The 14,271-nt window shown below is 42.0% G+C and overlaps 1 protein-coding gene across 1 annotated transcript in view; it reads left to right on the forward strand.

Annotated features, from left to right (window-relative positions):
* Positions 1–14,271, forward strand: part of LOC136872196 (uncharacterized) — a 125,765-nt gene that overhangs the window by 65,764 nt on the left and 45,730 nt on the right. The window contains exon 6 of the mRNA XM_067146031.2: positions 13,920–14,070. Coding sequence (XP_067002132.2) covers positions 13,920–14,070 — 151 coding nt within the window. The remainder of the gene's footprint in view (positions 1–13,919; positions 14,071–14,271) is intronic.

Raw genomic sequence — 14,271 nt, forward strand, 5'->3', positions numbered from 1 at the left:
CCTTGACCTTCCCTTTTTTCTATTCAAATCTTAAAAATGTACACTTTGCTCAGCAATTAACAATAAACCAGGAACGAGGCTAGCTCGTAATATTGCGTGAAAAAATAGAAAACAAACTATTTACAAGATGAGCTTAAAGCTTTCATTTTACAGGCTTTAAACGAACACAAGTGCTCCCTTTCAATCAGTAGTCAAGGGGACGGATCTTCCTATTTCTTTTACACCAATAGTAAGAGCATCTTTGCTCTATCAATTATCTAGGAGACTACACTCCAAACATTATACCATTCCAGCCTTCCAAAGGCACTATTTAACCTTTACATTCATAATAAGAGCATCTTTGTCCTATAAATTTACACTTAGGAATCTATTTTTAAAATTTGACGTCTTCCAGGCGTATCAAAGGCACAACCTACATTTATAAAAATCCAACAGTATTCAATGCCTTAAATGCTCAACAGTCTAATATCTTTAACATGAGAAGAATTAAGATTAACAAGGGTTAAAAGTACCCATTCTACGAGGCCTTTGGTAAAAACAAATGTTAAAGTTACTGGCCCAGAAACCAAAATGGTGAGCAGGCAAACACTTGCACTTCTTAAACTTTACATTAAATGCATAAAACCTTATTTGGGCTTATGGCCTGACGTTACAGAGGCTAAGCCTATACTACTGAGGTGACCAGATAGAGAAAAATATTTAAGTTACAGAAATTACAAGTTACAAAATCATAGTCACCTCAAAATCATGTTGAGAGGGAATGCGAGAGGGTATCTCACTCTCTAATCTCTGATTTCGGTTAAGTTATTTTGACTTATTTTGACATTTACAATTAAAAGGTTGAAATTTACATCTGAGAAAAGAAAAGATACAATACTAAAGACTGGAAACCTTCCCCTCGAGCTAGTTTTCAAAGACTGTCACATGGTTATACGGAATCTGCCATTGCCTTGATCTGGTAGACCTCCCGAAGATTGACGAGGCACCCCCGCCTCCGTTAATAACACATACTCTGTAAACTGGAGCGATCACAAAGACAACTTGGTCCAAAAATTGCCAGCTTTTATAGTAGGGGGAAGGTTCCAGAAAACACTGGGCTAAGGCCCGACACATCCCCAATTCTTATTGGATAATCAAATAAATACCAGAAAATTTTGATCGGTAGAAAAATAAAAGTACAGTATTTTTTATTGGATAACATCGTAAGTTGACGGGAAGAGATAGAAGTGTTGTAAGCTTTGACACATCGAAAACAAATATAAAAATTCAGTTTAGGAAACCTTAACATACCAAATTACTCATCCTCACACCAGAGGGCACAACGCAAGTTTATATTAGCGACATCTGTTGAGAAATATTCAAACTTCTTGTAATAGTCGTTTCAAACTTTACTTTAAAGAGGGCCTTATCGAAGGAGCTTAATTTAAATGAACGGGTCGGGTGTACCTTCGGTATTATTATTATTATTATTATTATTATTATTATTATTATTATTATTATTACCGTGGTTTGGTGGATCAGCAGAGGTGAAAGTAGGTGCTGGGATGAATAGGTCTCAATCTACGAAATTGAAGTTAATTTAAAATTTAACAAGGTTATATTTTCTTTTCAAGATCAAGAAATAACAAATATAACAGGTACTTAGTAGCCTAGCAACAAATTGAGAATGTACAATTACAGTGATTACAGGATTTTGGCTCCGAGAGCCAGACACACAATTCTTGAGCTATAAGCCCAACTTTAACCTATATACAAGATACAAAAAAGGGGCAGAAGACCCCAATCATGCCCAGGAGCTCTTGCTCCCAATTACACAGTAAAGCCTCCTCGAGGCACGCAGAAACAATTTTTTTGGGAAGAGCAACCCGCTCTCAAAGTTCCAGCCTATCAAAGGCCACACCAAATTCCACCTTCAAGCTGCCCTCCAAGGACATAGACACAGGGGTAAAAACACCCAATCTACTGAGGCCTATTCACCAAAGAAACAGGACAATTACATGGCCCCAAAATACAAACTTGAGTGGAGGCGTAACTTGCACTCCGAATATACTTTATTAAAAACTATTTGGCTCTAGGCCGCTTATGCAAGGGCTAATCCCATACTACAGAGGTGACTTATATAAAAAAAATATATTACATTAGGAAGGGAAGAAACGGTTGTGAAAATAAGTTCACCTCAAAGCAATAGGAGTGGGAGCTCGAGAGGGTTAAGCACTCTCTATCCCAATATGTAGTTTAAAGAGATAGAATTTTTACCAAGAGTCTTTTACATGTTAGAGGAAAGTTACATGGTAAAGGCTTCGAACCTGCCCCGAGAGTTAGACTGCTGAGCTAGCAAGAAAAGAACTTATTAAAGGGCCATTACCTTATTGAAGAACTGCTGCCCGACGAAAGATGCGCTTCCCGCCCCCTGCTACATAATTTACACTATGATAGATGTTAATGAAGTGGCCCGGAGACCAGAAAATCAGCAGTTTATATACCCTCGCGGAACATTCGAGACCTTTCATGAATAAGAACACCCGCCCACAAGCCTTTTATTGGACGGCCAAAAGATTACATGTCAAAACTGAAGAAGAAAACCAGGATTGGTGGAAAATTAATTACAGAAATTTACGATTGGCCAATTTCAAAACTGGCGGAAAGAACGGATTAACATTGCCAACTTAAACAAGGGCTGAAAGAAATTTAATAAAGAACAAACTTATAAATACTAAATTTCTTCAAAAAAAAGTTCCTTCACTTCGCACTAGGGTGCACAATTGTAGTTCTTAAGTGGTGCCATCTAGAAGAGAATGTTCACACTTCTTGCTACAGAGAAAACAAATATAAATCGAAAAAGACACAGTTTCTGAGAAACTTGAGAATTAACACGGTAGTTAAAGTTCAGGCTTCCTCCAGTAGAGGAGTTTCAACTGGCGCAATGTTTGAATTAGCGGCGTGGAGGTGTGCCGCCCGGTACAATTATTATTATTATCGTCTTAATAATATAATAAGATGGTAGTGCTTGTCCGTAAATTCGTATTTTTTCGAGAGGGTTGATAGTATATTCGGCGAGAAGATGATGATGATCATCATCATCATTATCATCAAAATTCAAGTCCTCTGACACATCCCGGCACTAAAAGCTATACGCAATTTCATTTTCATCATCAAAATCATCATCACCATCATCATCATCATCTACTACTAAAGACAAACACTTGTCGCTGCAACCGTTCTTCTCTCTCACCTTCCACTCTCTTCACTTCCTTGTAGTTCCTCTTCTTTATTCTTTATCATATTCTCCAGGTCTTCGAAGTATGATTTTTTGGGTCTTCCCCTGACGCACTTTCCCAGCAATTTATCTTTTTTGTCGGTAACTTATCGCGTCTAAGCAGATCACCTACAAGATTTAATTTCCATCTTTCCATCTCTTCAATGAGTGTCCAAATTTCAATTAACTTTGCTAAAACTTGAATATAATATTTGATTTCATATATCCGTCATTTATGAAAGACCAGTCTGCAAATCTGTCTTAGTTCAAAATAAAGAAGAGCTTTTTATAAGTCTTGCCCATATTAAAGTAGAAGCATACAGAATTTCCCTACTCTTCTTTTCTAACCTAATCTGTTTTCTAGAAGCGGGGAAATATCATCTTAACTTAGAGAATAGCATCTCCCAGAGAAAAGGGAACAAAGAGTTCAGAGACTTCTTTCCTTGGCCACTGGTCATGGATACCATGCTCAGAACGAATGTTGGTTGCTTGATGACTACTACTCAGACAGGAGTATAGATGATGATGATAATAATAATGTTTGTTGTTTAAAAGGGCCCAACAGCTAGGCCATCGGTCTTAATATACGAGATGCAATGAAATGAAACGATAATTAAAACCTCAAAATGTATCCACAGACTAGAATCCAAAACAAATTGACAATGAAAAATAACCATGAATCCAAAACTAACAGTCGAATCAATTCATAATGCCTTATTTTCCATGATGATGCTTGTTGTCCGAAGGGATCCAAAATCCAGGTCACCGGCCCCTCATAATGATACGAATCACTGGTGTTCCTCATATAATGGTACTGATAACTGGTAACGTAGTCTTCTGGTCTTTCTAACATAGTGATACTAATCACAGGCAACGCCCAGACCAATGATGTTCCTCACACAGTGGTTCTAATCACAGGCAACGTAGACCCAAGATGTTCATATAGTGGTACTAATCACAAATAATGTAAACCCATCAGCTCCTCCCAGAAACTACCAATCACAGACCCATGATGTTACTCACGTAATGGTGCTAATTACAGGTAATCTCATGATTCCAAACCCATCATCTCTTGGTCGCCCCTTTCAGTCGCCTCTTTCGACAGCCAGGGGATGTTTTGGGTGTATTCTTCGCCTGCGTCCCCTACCCACAGAGAGTCAGGGCAATAGAATAGATTGCACAAATAAGCTGTTGACCTTCTACAGTTCAGTGAGACGGATGTCTTGAAAAGTAGGGCATTGCACCAAGATTGCAAATGTAATGTCAAATAGAATAGCGGCTTATGAAACCAAGTTGGCTCGCACGATTTGAAAATATGCATTACGACCTGGTAGCGATATAAATGCTCTCTTTAGTGTTTCGTCATGGCAAATGATCTCTTTGGTGTTTCGTCATTTTTTGGTCTTTGACTTAGTAGTTTATATAGAGAGAGAGAGAGAGAGAGAGAGAGAGAGAGAGAGAGAGAGAGGGAGAGAGAGAGAGAAAAGATGATGATGATGATGATGATGATGATGATGATGATGGTGAAATTGATGATGATGATCTTGATGATGATGATGATGATGATGATGATGATGATGATGATGATGATGATGATTGTTGTTTAAAGGGGCCTAACATCTAAGGTCATCGGCCCCTAATGGTACGAGATGGACGACATGATATAATTAACATTTTAAAATGTATCTACTAACTAGAATTTAATGCTTTGATGAATCACACTGGCGAGAAGATACAGTACCCTGCGTCCCTGTGAATTGTGATTCTTCTCTTTTGTTACAATCTAGCCAGTCATCTAGACTCGACTTTAATGGTTATGTCCATTCCATAGCAGATCAGTGTAAGTTATTCCATATGGCCTTCAATATAAACATTGTATCCATCAAAAGGGTCCAGTGACTGGACGGATGCTATTTATGCGGAGTCCGATATGAACGAGAAACAAGGAAGAATAAGTCTCGTATACTCTGGAATTCTCAGTGATAATAAAACCTTTTCTATGTTAGGTCAGTTCTGCTCACTTATAGAAATAAAATTTGTTCCTAACGCATTAGTTTTAAGCGATTAAACTACATTCAAATATTAGGTTTTCTTTCGAAGTGGCAGGTGTGTTGTTTTATAAGACGTGTATTAGCCAGTTGTGCAGTTTCTGGACTTAATTCGCAATGCCTTATTATCGGTAAAATGATAGATGATAGATTATGGTAGAATAAGACATTGTCTTAAAATACTATAACATATCATGCAAATTACTATTTTAAGATGATGATGATGATGCTTGTTGTTTTAAGGGGCCTAACATCAAAGGTCATCGGCCCCTAATGGTACGAAATGAAAGAACAAAAACTGCAAAGGCATCCACTGACCAAAATAAAAATAAAATATGGCAGGAAGAATGAATGGATGGACAGAAACTCAACAAAACACAAAACAAACAAACAAAAACCAGTGGATCGGACTCAATACAGATCGAAAATAACATTATTACCGACCAAGGAACCACTTGTAAAGCACAATGATGCTTGGTGTCTAAAGGGGGTGCAAAATCCACGTCTAAGGCCCCACAGAATGGTACATGTCGCGAGTAAAATAGAACTATGGTATGTGTCATGTTGGGGTATTAATCAGAAGTAGCGAAGACTCACGGTGTTCCACAAAAGATGGTACTACTCACAAGTATTGCAATACGTACAAGTAACGCAGACCTATGGTGTGTCTCACACAATGGCCCAACTCAGAGTCAACGCAAACCGAGAAGGTTCCCCACCTAGGTGTACTAAACACGGGCGCCGGTATTCCCGTGGTGTTCCTCACATAGTGGGTACTAATCACAGGCAACGCAGACCCACGGTGCCGCTCATATAGTGGTACACTCACAGGCTACGCCCAGACCCGCGGTGTTGCACACATGGGTACGACGCACGGGTACTGGAATCCACCAGGCCAGGCTTTTACTGCTACTAATCACAAACCTATTTCGTACCGAATTTAGTGGTACTACTCGCAAGTACAGGCAACCTATGGTGTTCCCCGCGTGATGGTACGATTCAAAATTAGTTTCATGGTTCTAATTCAGTCAGCCCTTGGTCGCCCCTTTTAGTCGCCTCTTAAGACAGGCAGGGGATACCGCGGGTGTATTCTACATGTGCGTCCCCCACCCGCAGGGGGTAGTATGTTTGATCCGCGAGAGATATTTTATTTCCCTCACGTCCGCCGGCAAGCCGGTTAGGACCCCCCTATCCGCCACCTGGGACGCGCCACGTGGGAGTATCACCTCTCCCCCTGCTACGCCTGCGTAGCAGGTTCGTGGACTATTTTAAGAAACACACAAAAATGTACAAACACAAACTAAGACAGAGTCAAATTAATAATGATGATGATGATGCTTATTGTTTTAAGGGGCCTAACATCGAAGGTCATCGGCCCCTAATGGTACGAAATGAGACGAAATGAAATGACAATTGAAAATGCCAAACTCCTCCACTGAGCAGAATTCAAAGCACGAGGACGAAGAATAAATAGATAGACGGATATGAATTTAAAATGATCAGTGGATCTGACCCACAGTGCCCCATATGTACAGAACCTGGCACAAAAATAGTAGGACTGACCAAGGGACTGCTTCTATAGTACGATGCTGAATCGATTATGCGTATAGTCGAAACGGATCAAAAATCCAGGTCATCTGCACCTCATAATGGTATTTATCGCTAGGAAAGTAGAACCATGCTGCGTAATATTGCGGTACTAATCAAAAGTAGCGGAGACTCGCGGTATTCCACACAGTATGGTACTATCCACAGGTAGTGTAATGCGCATATGTAACACAGACCTATAGTGTCTCGCACACTGCGGCGCCACTTACAGGCAACGCAAACCTATAACGGCAACGCAAACCTAAGGCGCTCCTCATATAAGTGGACTAACCACAGGGACTCGTACTATCCCGTGGAAATACTCACATAGTGGGAACGGAGCATAGGTAAGGCAGAACCATGGTGTCGCTCATATAGGGGTACGAACCACAGGTACTGTAGGATCCCCATCCTGATTCACACACTGTCGCTACAAATCACAAGCTATTGCGTACCTAACATAGTGGTACTACGCAAGTAAAGGCAACTCATGGTGTTCCCTGCGTGATGGTACTAATTACAAGTAGTTTCATGGTTCTAATTCGATCGTCCCTTGGTCGCCCCTTTTAGTCGCCTCTTACAACAGGCAGGGAATACCGTGGGTGTGTTTGGTCCGCGAGAGGTATTTTATTTCCCTCAAGTCCGCCGGCAAGCCGGTTAGGACCCCCCTATCCGCCACTGGGACGCGCCACGTGGGAATATCACCTCTACCCCTGCTACGCCTGCATAGCAGGTTCGTGGTCAAATTAATGAAACGTAGTGAAAAATAATGCAAAGCCTAATAAGAAACCCTACGTTTATATGCGATAAAACAGACAACTTTTCCTCATAAAATGGATGACGAGGTCTGCGGACTGCTCATCACCTCGCAGTTTAAGGTAGGTGACACTCGACTACGGCGCAAATGGACCAGATACACGCACTCTATAAGGATGTGTACCACGGTAAGATGATCGCCGCAAATACACACCGGAGGGGGTTCCCATTCAGTAAATATGAGTGCGTTACTATACCGTGGCTGATCCGAAGACATAATACCACTGCTTCCCTTCGAGAAGCCCGAAGGGAAGTCCTACATACCTTCGTTGTACCATTGATCGCTCTCAGCTTATTTGGAAGTGGAGACAATGGGACATAACCAAATGTCTCAGCTGGGAGCGAATATCGTTCGCTGGAACCATGTAAGGCAATGGGACATCATCAAATGTCTCAGCTGAGAGCGAATATCATTCGCAGGAACCATATAAGGCAGCGGGCGTAATGTAACAGCCTCCTTGGCAGCCTTACCACCTAACTCGTTTTCCTCTACACCCATGTGGCTTGGGAACCACATAACAGTGAATCTGGTGCTGGCATCCGAACAAACGGTCAGCAGCTCCTGGATCTGCTTCACCAGAGTGTGCCGAGGAAAACAGGTATCAACAGACTATAGCGAGCTCAAGGAGTCAGTACACAGCAGAAAGTGCTGGCGCTCATTGGACAGTGCGTACCGCAGAGCTTCATAGATAGCATAGAGCTCACCTATTTACAAACTACAGGTTTCCGGGAGAGCAAAAAGATACCTATCATTTTCGACAACGAACGTACAGCCCACTTTCGTTTCTGACCTCGAACCATCCGTGTAAACGACGATTAAATCTGGGTACCGGCTAACAACGGACAGGAAGTGCCTCCGATAAATCGAGCGGTCCGTGTTTTCCGTCAGGCCAGTGTGATGATGATGATGATGATGATTGTTGTTTAAAGGGGCCTAACATCTAGGTCATCGGCCCCTAACGGTACGAAATGAGACGAAATGAAATGACAGATTAAAAGTCTAAAATTCTCCACTGACCAGAATTCAAAAATGTGACAACGAAGAATGAATGGATGGACATGAATTTAAAACAATCAGTGGTTGCGACCCGCAATGTCGCACAGGCACATAAACGGACGTGACAATATCGTATTACTGACCAAGGGACTACTGCTATAGCATAACACTGAATCGATTATGCGTGCAGTCAAAAGGGGGTCCTAAATCGAAGTTATCGGCCCCTCATAACGGTACTGATCGCTAGCAAAATAGAACCATGGTAGCTGTCCTGTTACGGTACTAATCAAAAGTAGCAGAGACTTGCGGCATTCCACACATTATTGTACTACTCAGAGCTTATGAAATTCGACATTTAATACAGACCTATGTTTTCCCACTTTGCGACGCCATTTACAGGCAACGCAAACCTATGGTGTTCATCACAGAAGAGTACTAACCACAGGGACCTCTCCCTATCCCGTGGTGTTCCTCATATAGTGGGTACTAATCATAGGCAAGGCAGAACCATGGTAGCTATCATCCCATGGTCCTGCTCATATGGTGGTACTATTCACAGGTACTGCAAAAGCCGACCGCGCGGTGCTCCTGTGTGCTACTAATCACAAACCAATTTCGTACTTAATGTAGTGGTACTACGCACAAGTAAAAGCAACCCTTGGTGTTCCCCGCGTGATGGCACGAATCAAAAGCAGTTTCATGGTTCCAATTTAAACATCCCTTGGTCGCCCCTTTTAGTCGCCTCTCACGACAGGCAGGGGATACCGTGGGTGTATTATTCGTCAGCCTCCCCCACCCACAGGGGGTGTGTGTTTGGTCCGCGAGAGGTATTTTATTTCCCTCAAGTCCGCCGGCAAGCCGGTTAGGACCCCCCTATCCGCCACCTGGGACGCGCCACGTGGGAGTATCACCTCTCCCCCTGCTACGCCTGCGTAGCAGGTTCGTGGAGGCCAGTGTGAAGATCCAGGATTATTTCAGGTCATCGTATTATCCACGGAGGTACCCCACTTGGTTGTCTGACAAGACAGGGAACCGAAGGTACATCAAACAATATGTGACTGCTTTCCAGGCGCATTCGAACGGCACGCGTTGCTCGAGGGTAAGCAGCGTCCAGCCGATGGATTCCATTGTGGAATATTCAAGGAAGTGGCATCGGTCGCAAATTTGCAGCTAGGATAGCAGGATTTGCTAGCGCCTGAGGTGTAAAGGCGGCACACCAGATTAAGCGAGCAGGCTAGCAATGGTGCTTGCACGATAAGCTCCCGTTGCCAACCTAACTCCGCTGTGGTGAATGCTATTCAGCTGGGCTAGGACGCTTTGTCTTGCTATCCATATGGTACACTGCCGTAGTCTACCCTGGATAGAATATGTTTCCTATAAAATCGTAGGGGTACCGTGCGGTCAGCACCCCAATTAGTACTGCTAAGGAACTTCACAATATTCAACTTAATGCATTGCACTTCTACCTGCCGCACATGTGGCTCCCACGATGATCTCCTATCGAAAAGGAGCCCAAAAAATCGGTAACTCTCAACTACAGGAAGAACGACATTCCCTAAGAAAAGCCCAGGATCCGAGCGAATAGTGTGCTTCAGGCAAAAGTGTACAACAGAGGTCTTTGCGGTTGAAAACCAAAAGTCATGTTCTAAAGTCCACTGTTTAACTCTCCTAATAGCTTGCTGTAATTGTCGCTCTGCGACTGCCATATTTTGCGAGCTATAATGCAGAGCAAAATAGTCCACATATAGCGACGGTATTACTGCAGAAACCAGCAGCAGCGACAATACCGTTTATGGCAAACGCGAACAGAGTGACACCAAGAACCGATCCCTGTGGGACTTCATTTCCTTGAACGTGGTATTGCGAGTATTCCCTCCCTGCTAGGTTACGGAATAGAGGGAGTGGCACAAAATTCGCCTTCTATTCGTGTTTAGACGATGATGATGATGATGCTAGTTGTTTTAAGGGGCCTAACATCTAGGTCATCGGCCCCTGATGGTACGTAATGAGACGAAATGCAATGACAAAATAAAAATCCAAAGCCCTTCACTGACCAGAATTCAAAGCGTGAGGACGAAAAATGAGCGGATGGATATGCAGTTAAAACAATCAGTGGAGCCGACCCGCAATGCCTCAGTCTCAGAAACTGACGGAAAACAATAGTAATACTGACCAAGGGACTGCTTCCAGAGCTCAATACTGAATCGACGATGCTTGCAAGCTAAAGGGGTCCAAAATTTAGGTCATCAGCCTCTCATAATGGTACTTATCGCTTGGAAAGTAGAACCATGGCATTTGGCAATGTGCGGTACTAATCGAAAGTATCGTAGACTCGCGGTATTCCACACTTTATGGTACTACTCACAGGTAATGAAATTCGCACATGTAATACAGACCTATGGTGTTTCACACATAGCGGCGCCATTTACAGGCAACGCAAACCTATGGTTTTCATCACATAAGTGTACTAACCACAGGGACTCGTACTATCCCGTGGTGTTCCTTATATAGTGGGTACTAATCATAGGCAAACCAGAACCCTGGTGTCGCTCATATAGTGCTACCAATCACAGGTACCGTAAAAGCCTGACCGCACGGTGCTCCTGATTGCTACTAATCACAAACCTATTTGATACCTAATATAGTGGTACTACGCGCAAGGAAAAGCGAACCATGGTGTTCCCCGCGTGCTGGTACTAATCACAAGTAGTTTCATGGTTCTAATCCAATCATCCCTTGGTCGCCCCTTTTAGTCGCCTCTCACGACAGGCAGGGGATACCGTGGATGTATTCTTCGTCTGCGTCCCCCACCCACAGGGGGTTGTGTGTTTGGTCCATGCGAAGTATTTTATTTCCCTCAAGTCCGCCGGCAAGCCGGTTACGTGCCCCCTATCCGCTACCTGGAACGCGCCATTGGGAGTATCACATCTCCGCCTGCTACGCCGGCCTAGTAAGTTCGTGGTACTTGTGTTTTGATGTTAAGAATATTTATCTCTGCAAATTCTACTTCATGGTTGAGTATTTGAATAGAATTAGAAATTAACTTCTTATCTTTTATATCCTTCAGAACTAATACGGAAGAAGTCATATCGACTTAGACACCGCTGAAATATTTTTAGTTCAATCATTAGCCTCCGCATTATTATTACTTTCAAATATCTTTATATTCACATTCTCAATTACACCATCAATCACAGAAAACAAACATTTTCCACCGAACTTTGAGACCATAAAAATGGACACCATGACTATGATGTTTAGATCTTCCTACAATTTTATCTCCTTCACAACCCTTTCCTACTTCCCAACTACCGAGTTCATCAATCTCCCCTGTTCCCTTCACAGTTTCATTTCAAATACCCTCCAACCTTTTGTACAAACTAGCAGTTATTATGACTGCTTTCATGTCTCCTTTCTTAAGATATTGTGATTTGGCTCAAATTTCAGAAAGAAACGTCATAAGAATATTTATTTTGATCTGAGACCTGACTTTCCAAATCCTGAAGCACCTTTGTTTCAGCTTTAATGAAGTACTGTTTTTTTTCTATTAGCATGTCTTGTTCTGTGCAGACCGGAAGAGCAATTTTCGCTAGGTCATTTCTAACCTTTGAAGAATACTTTTAAAGTATTCAAGCGGAAATGCCACTTCCGTTTTCTTTGACCGGGTTCTCTGTCTCTGTTTATTTCTCCCACGTGATTTTCTTCCAAGTCAGAACGGTATTAGATTACATTCAATAAATTAATGACGTCCGATTTTCTCACACACCACATGGTAACAATAATAACATGTGGCATTCAGCCTGTTGTGTGTACGTGGCAGAATCTGCATGAATAAAATTATTCACTTCACATTTTGCCTTATAACATGTAATTGACGGGTATAAGTTTACATATTAAAATAATATTGTGTGTTTATAAATAGTATATTATGCAACAAGCCTATAATGGGATTTATTCAGACGCGAGCATGTTTATGAAACGAACGTAAGGAAGTTTCATAATTTTCCTACAAGCGTCCTAATTACCTTTATAGGCAAGCTAAATACGACTATTTTTGATCGATCATCATCCTAAGTTGTAAGTTTATACGATAGATCTTTCCTTGTTATTTTATTGAAATCTATTAGGGGTTGGGTGGGGGTAAAGTTTTCAATCCGTACCCGGACAAGGTACAACGGGCCTTGTAGAAGGTTACGCCGTCCCTTAGGCCAGGGAGATTTGTGATGGTGTTGTGATTTGCGGAGATGAGGTGGGTGCGGCTGGTGGCCTATAATAGGACCTTTCCCGGCGTTCAACTTACTGCAGTAGCATGGGATAGCCCGAAAAACCATTCTCAGGAGAGCTGACGGTGGAAGGCTAGCTCTTCTACCTCCCGAATGTAGATCTGCAAGACTAGCCAAAACTAGTCGAAGTACTTTATTAATAATGAATAACCCTTAAGTGCAACACCGTGCGTACGAGTACTTTGGTACATCTAAAAACAAAATATCTTTACAAGAAATACCACGTAACAGAATTTACATCACTGAAATGAAATAATATATTGATATTCATTAACATCCTTAATCGTTTTATCAGGAATTACTGAAGGATTCGGCGTGGTGGAATGTAGTTTGAAAAATATCCCGCTTCCCCTTTTATTCGCCTCTTACGACAGGTAGGGGATACCGTGGCTGTATTCTTCGTCTCGCCCCCCCCCCACACACAGGGGGTGTGAACCTAAGAGCTTGGCTTAGTGATTATGAGAGATCTAGCCTTATAGTATGGTTTTCACTTACTTCAGGAATGTTCCTCACCTTCATCTTCCCTGTCGAACGTCCCTTGGTTTTTTCTTTTCTCATTCTGACCTCGGTAGTATAAGGTTTGCGAAGTCAAGAGAGGTTTCCATTTTCACAGTCTTAGTGATCGTTCATTTTCTCTTCACAATACCTTCTTTCTTCCTCTTTCACCCTCTGGTTAGGGTTAAGAGAAAATGAACTCGCTGAACTTCCCCGAAAAGCACTTTATCACCGCCAGCACTATCACGATCTTTTAACTCATTCATTCTCTACTTGCCCATTGATCGTTACTTCAGTCATATGACTTATTTCATACTGTAGACCTACTGCTTTTTTAAAAATTTGCGTTGTGTATTTCTTGCTGTAAATTTCGCGAATTGTCTGTATTGAAAACAGTCCGAATAATGAAGCTCTGGTTTTTGTTCTGTTTTGTGCAGTGTAAGCAATGCGGCAAGTCCTTCAAGAGGTCGTCGACGCTCTCCACGCACCTTTTGATCCATTCGGATACCAGGCCTTACCCATGTCAGTTCTGTGGGAAGCGCTTCCATCAGAAGTCTGACATGAAGAAACACACCTACATTCACACAGGTATGTATTACTAGCACAATACTGATTTATTACCTCATATTTTTGTTACCTCTCGAACTAGATGATGGTGGTGATGGCCTAATAATGAGTTCACCATCCCCTGATGCCATGACTTGAGGTGACAATTTTTAATTTTTTAATTGACATAAATTAGAAAATTAAGACGCTGTAATTGTACAAAGTGGAATATGCTTTGAAATA

The sequence above is a fragment of the Anabrus simplex genome, chromosome 4 (assembly GCF_040414725.1).
Source record: "Anabrus simplex isolate iqAnaSimp1 chromosome 4, ASM4041472v1, whole genome shotgun sequence".
NCBI lineage: Eukaryota > Metazoa > Arthropoda > Insecta > Orthoptera > Tettigoniidae > Anabrus > Anabrus simplex.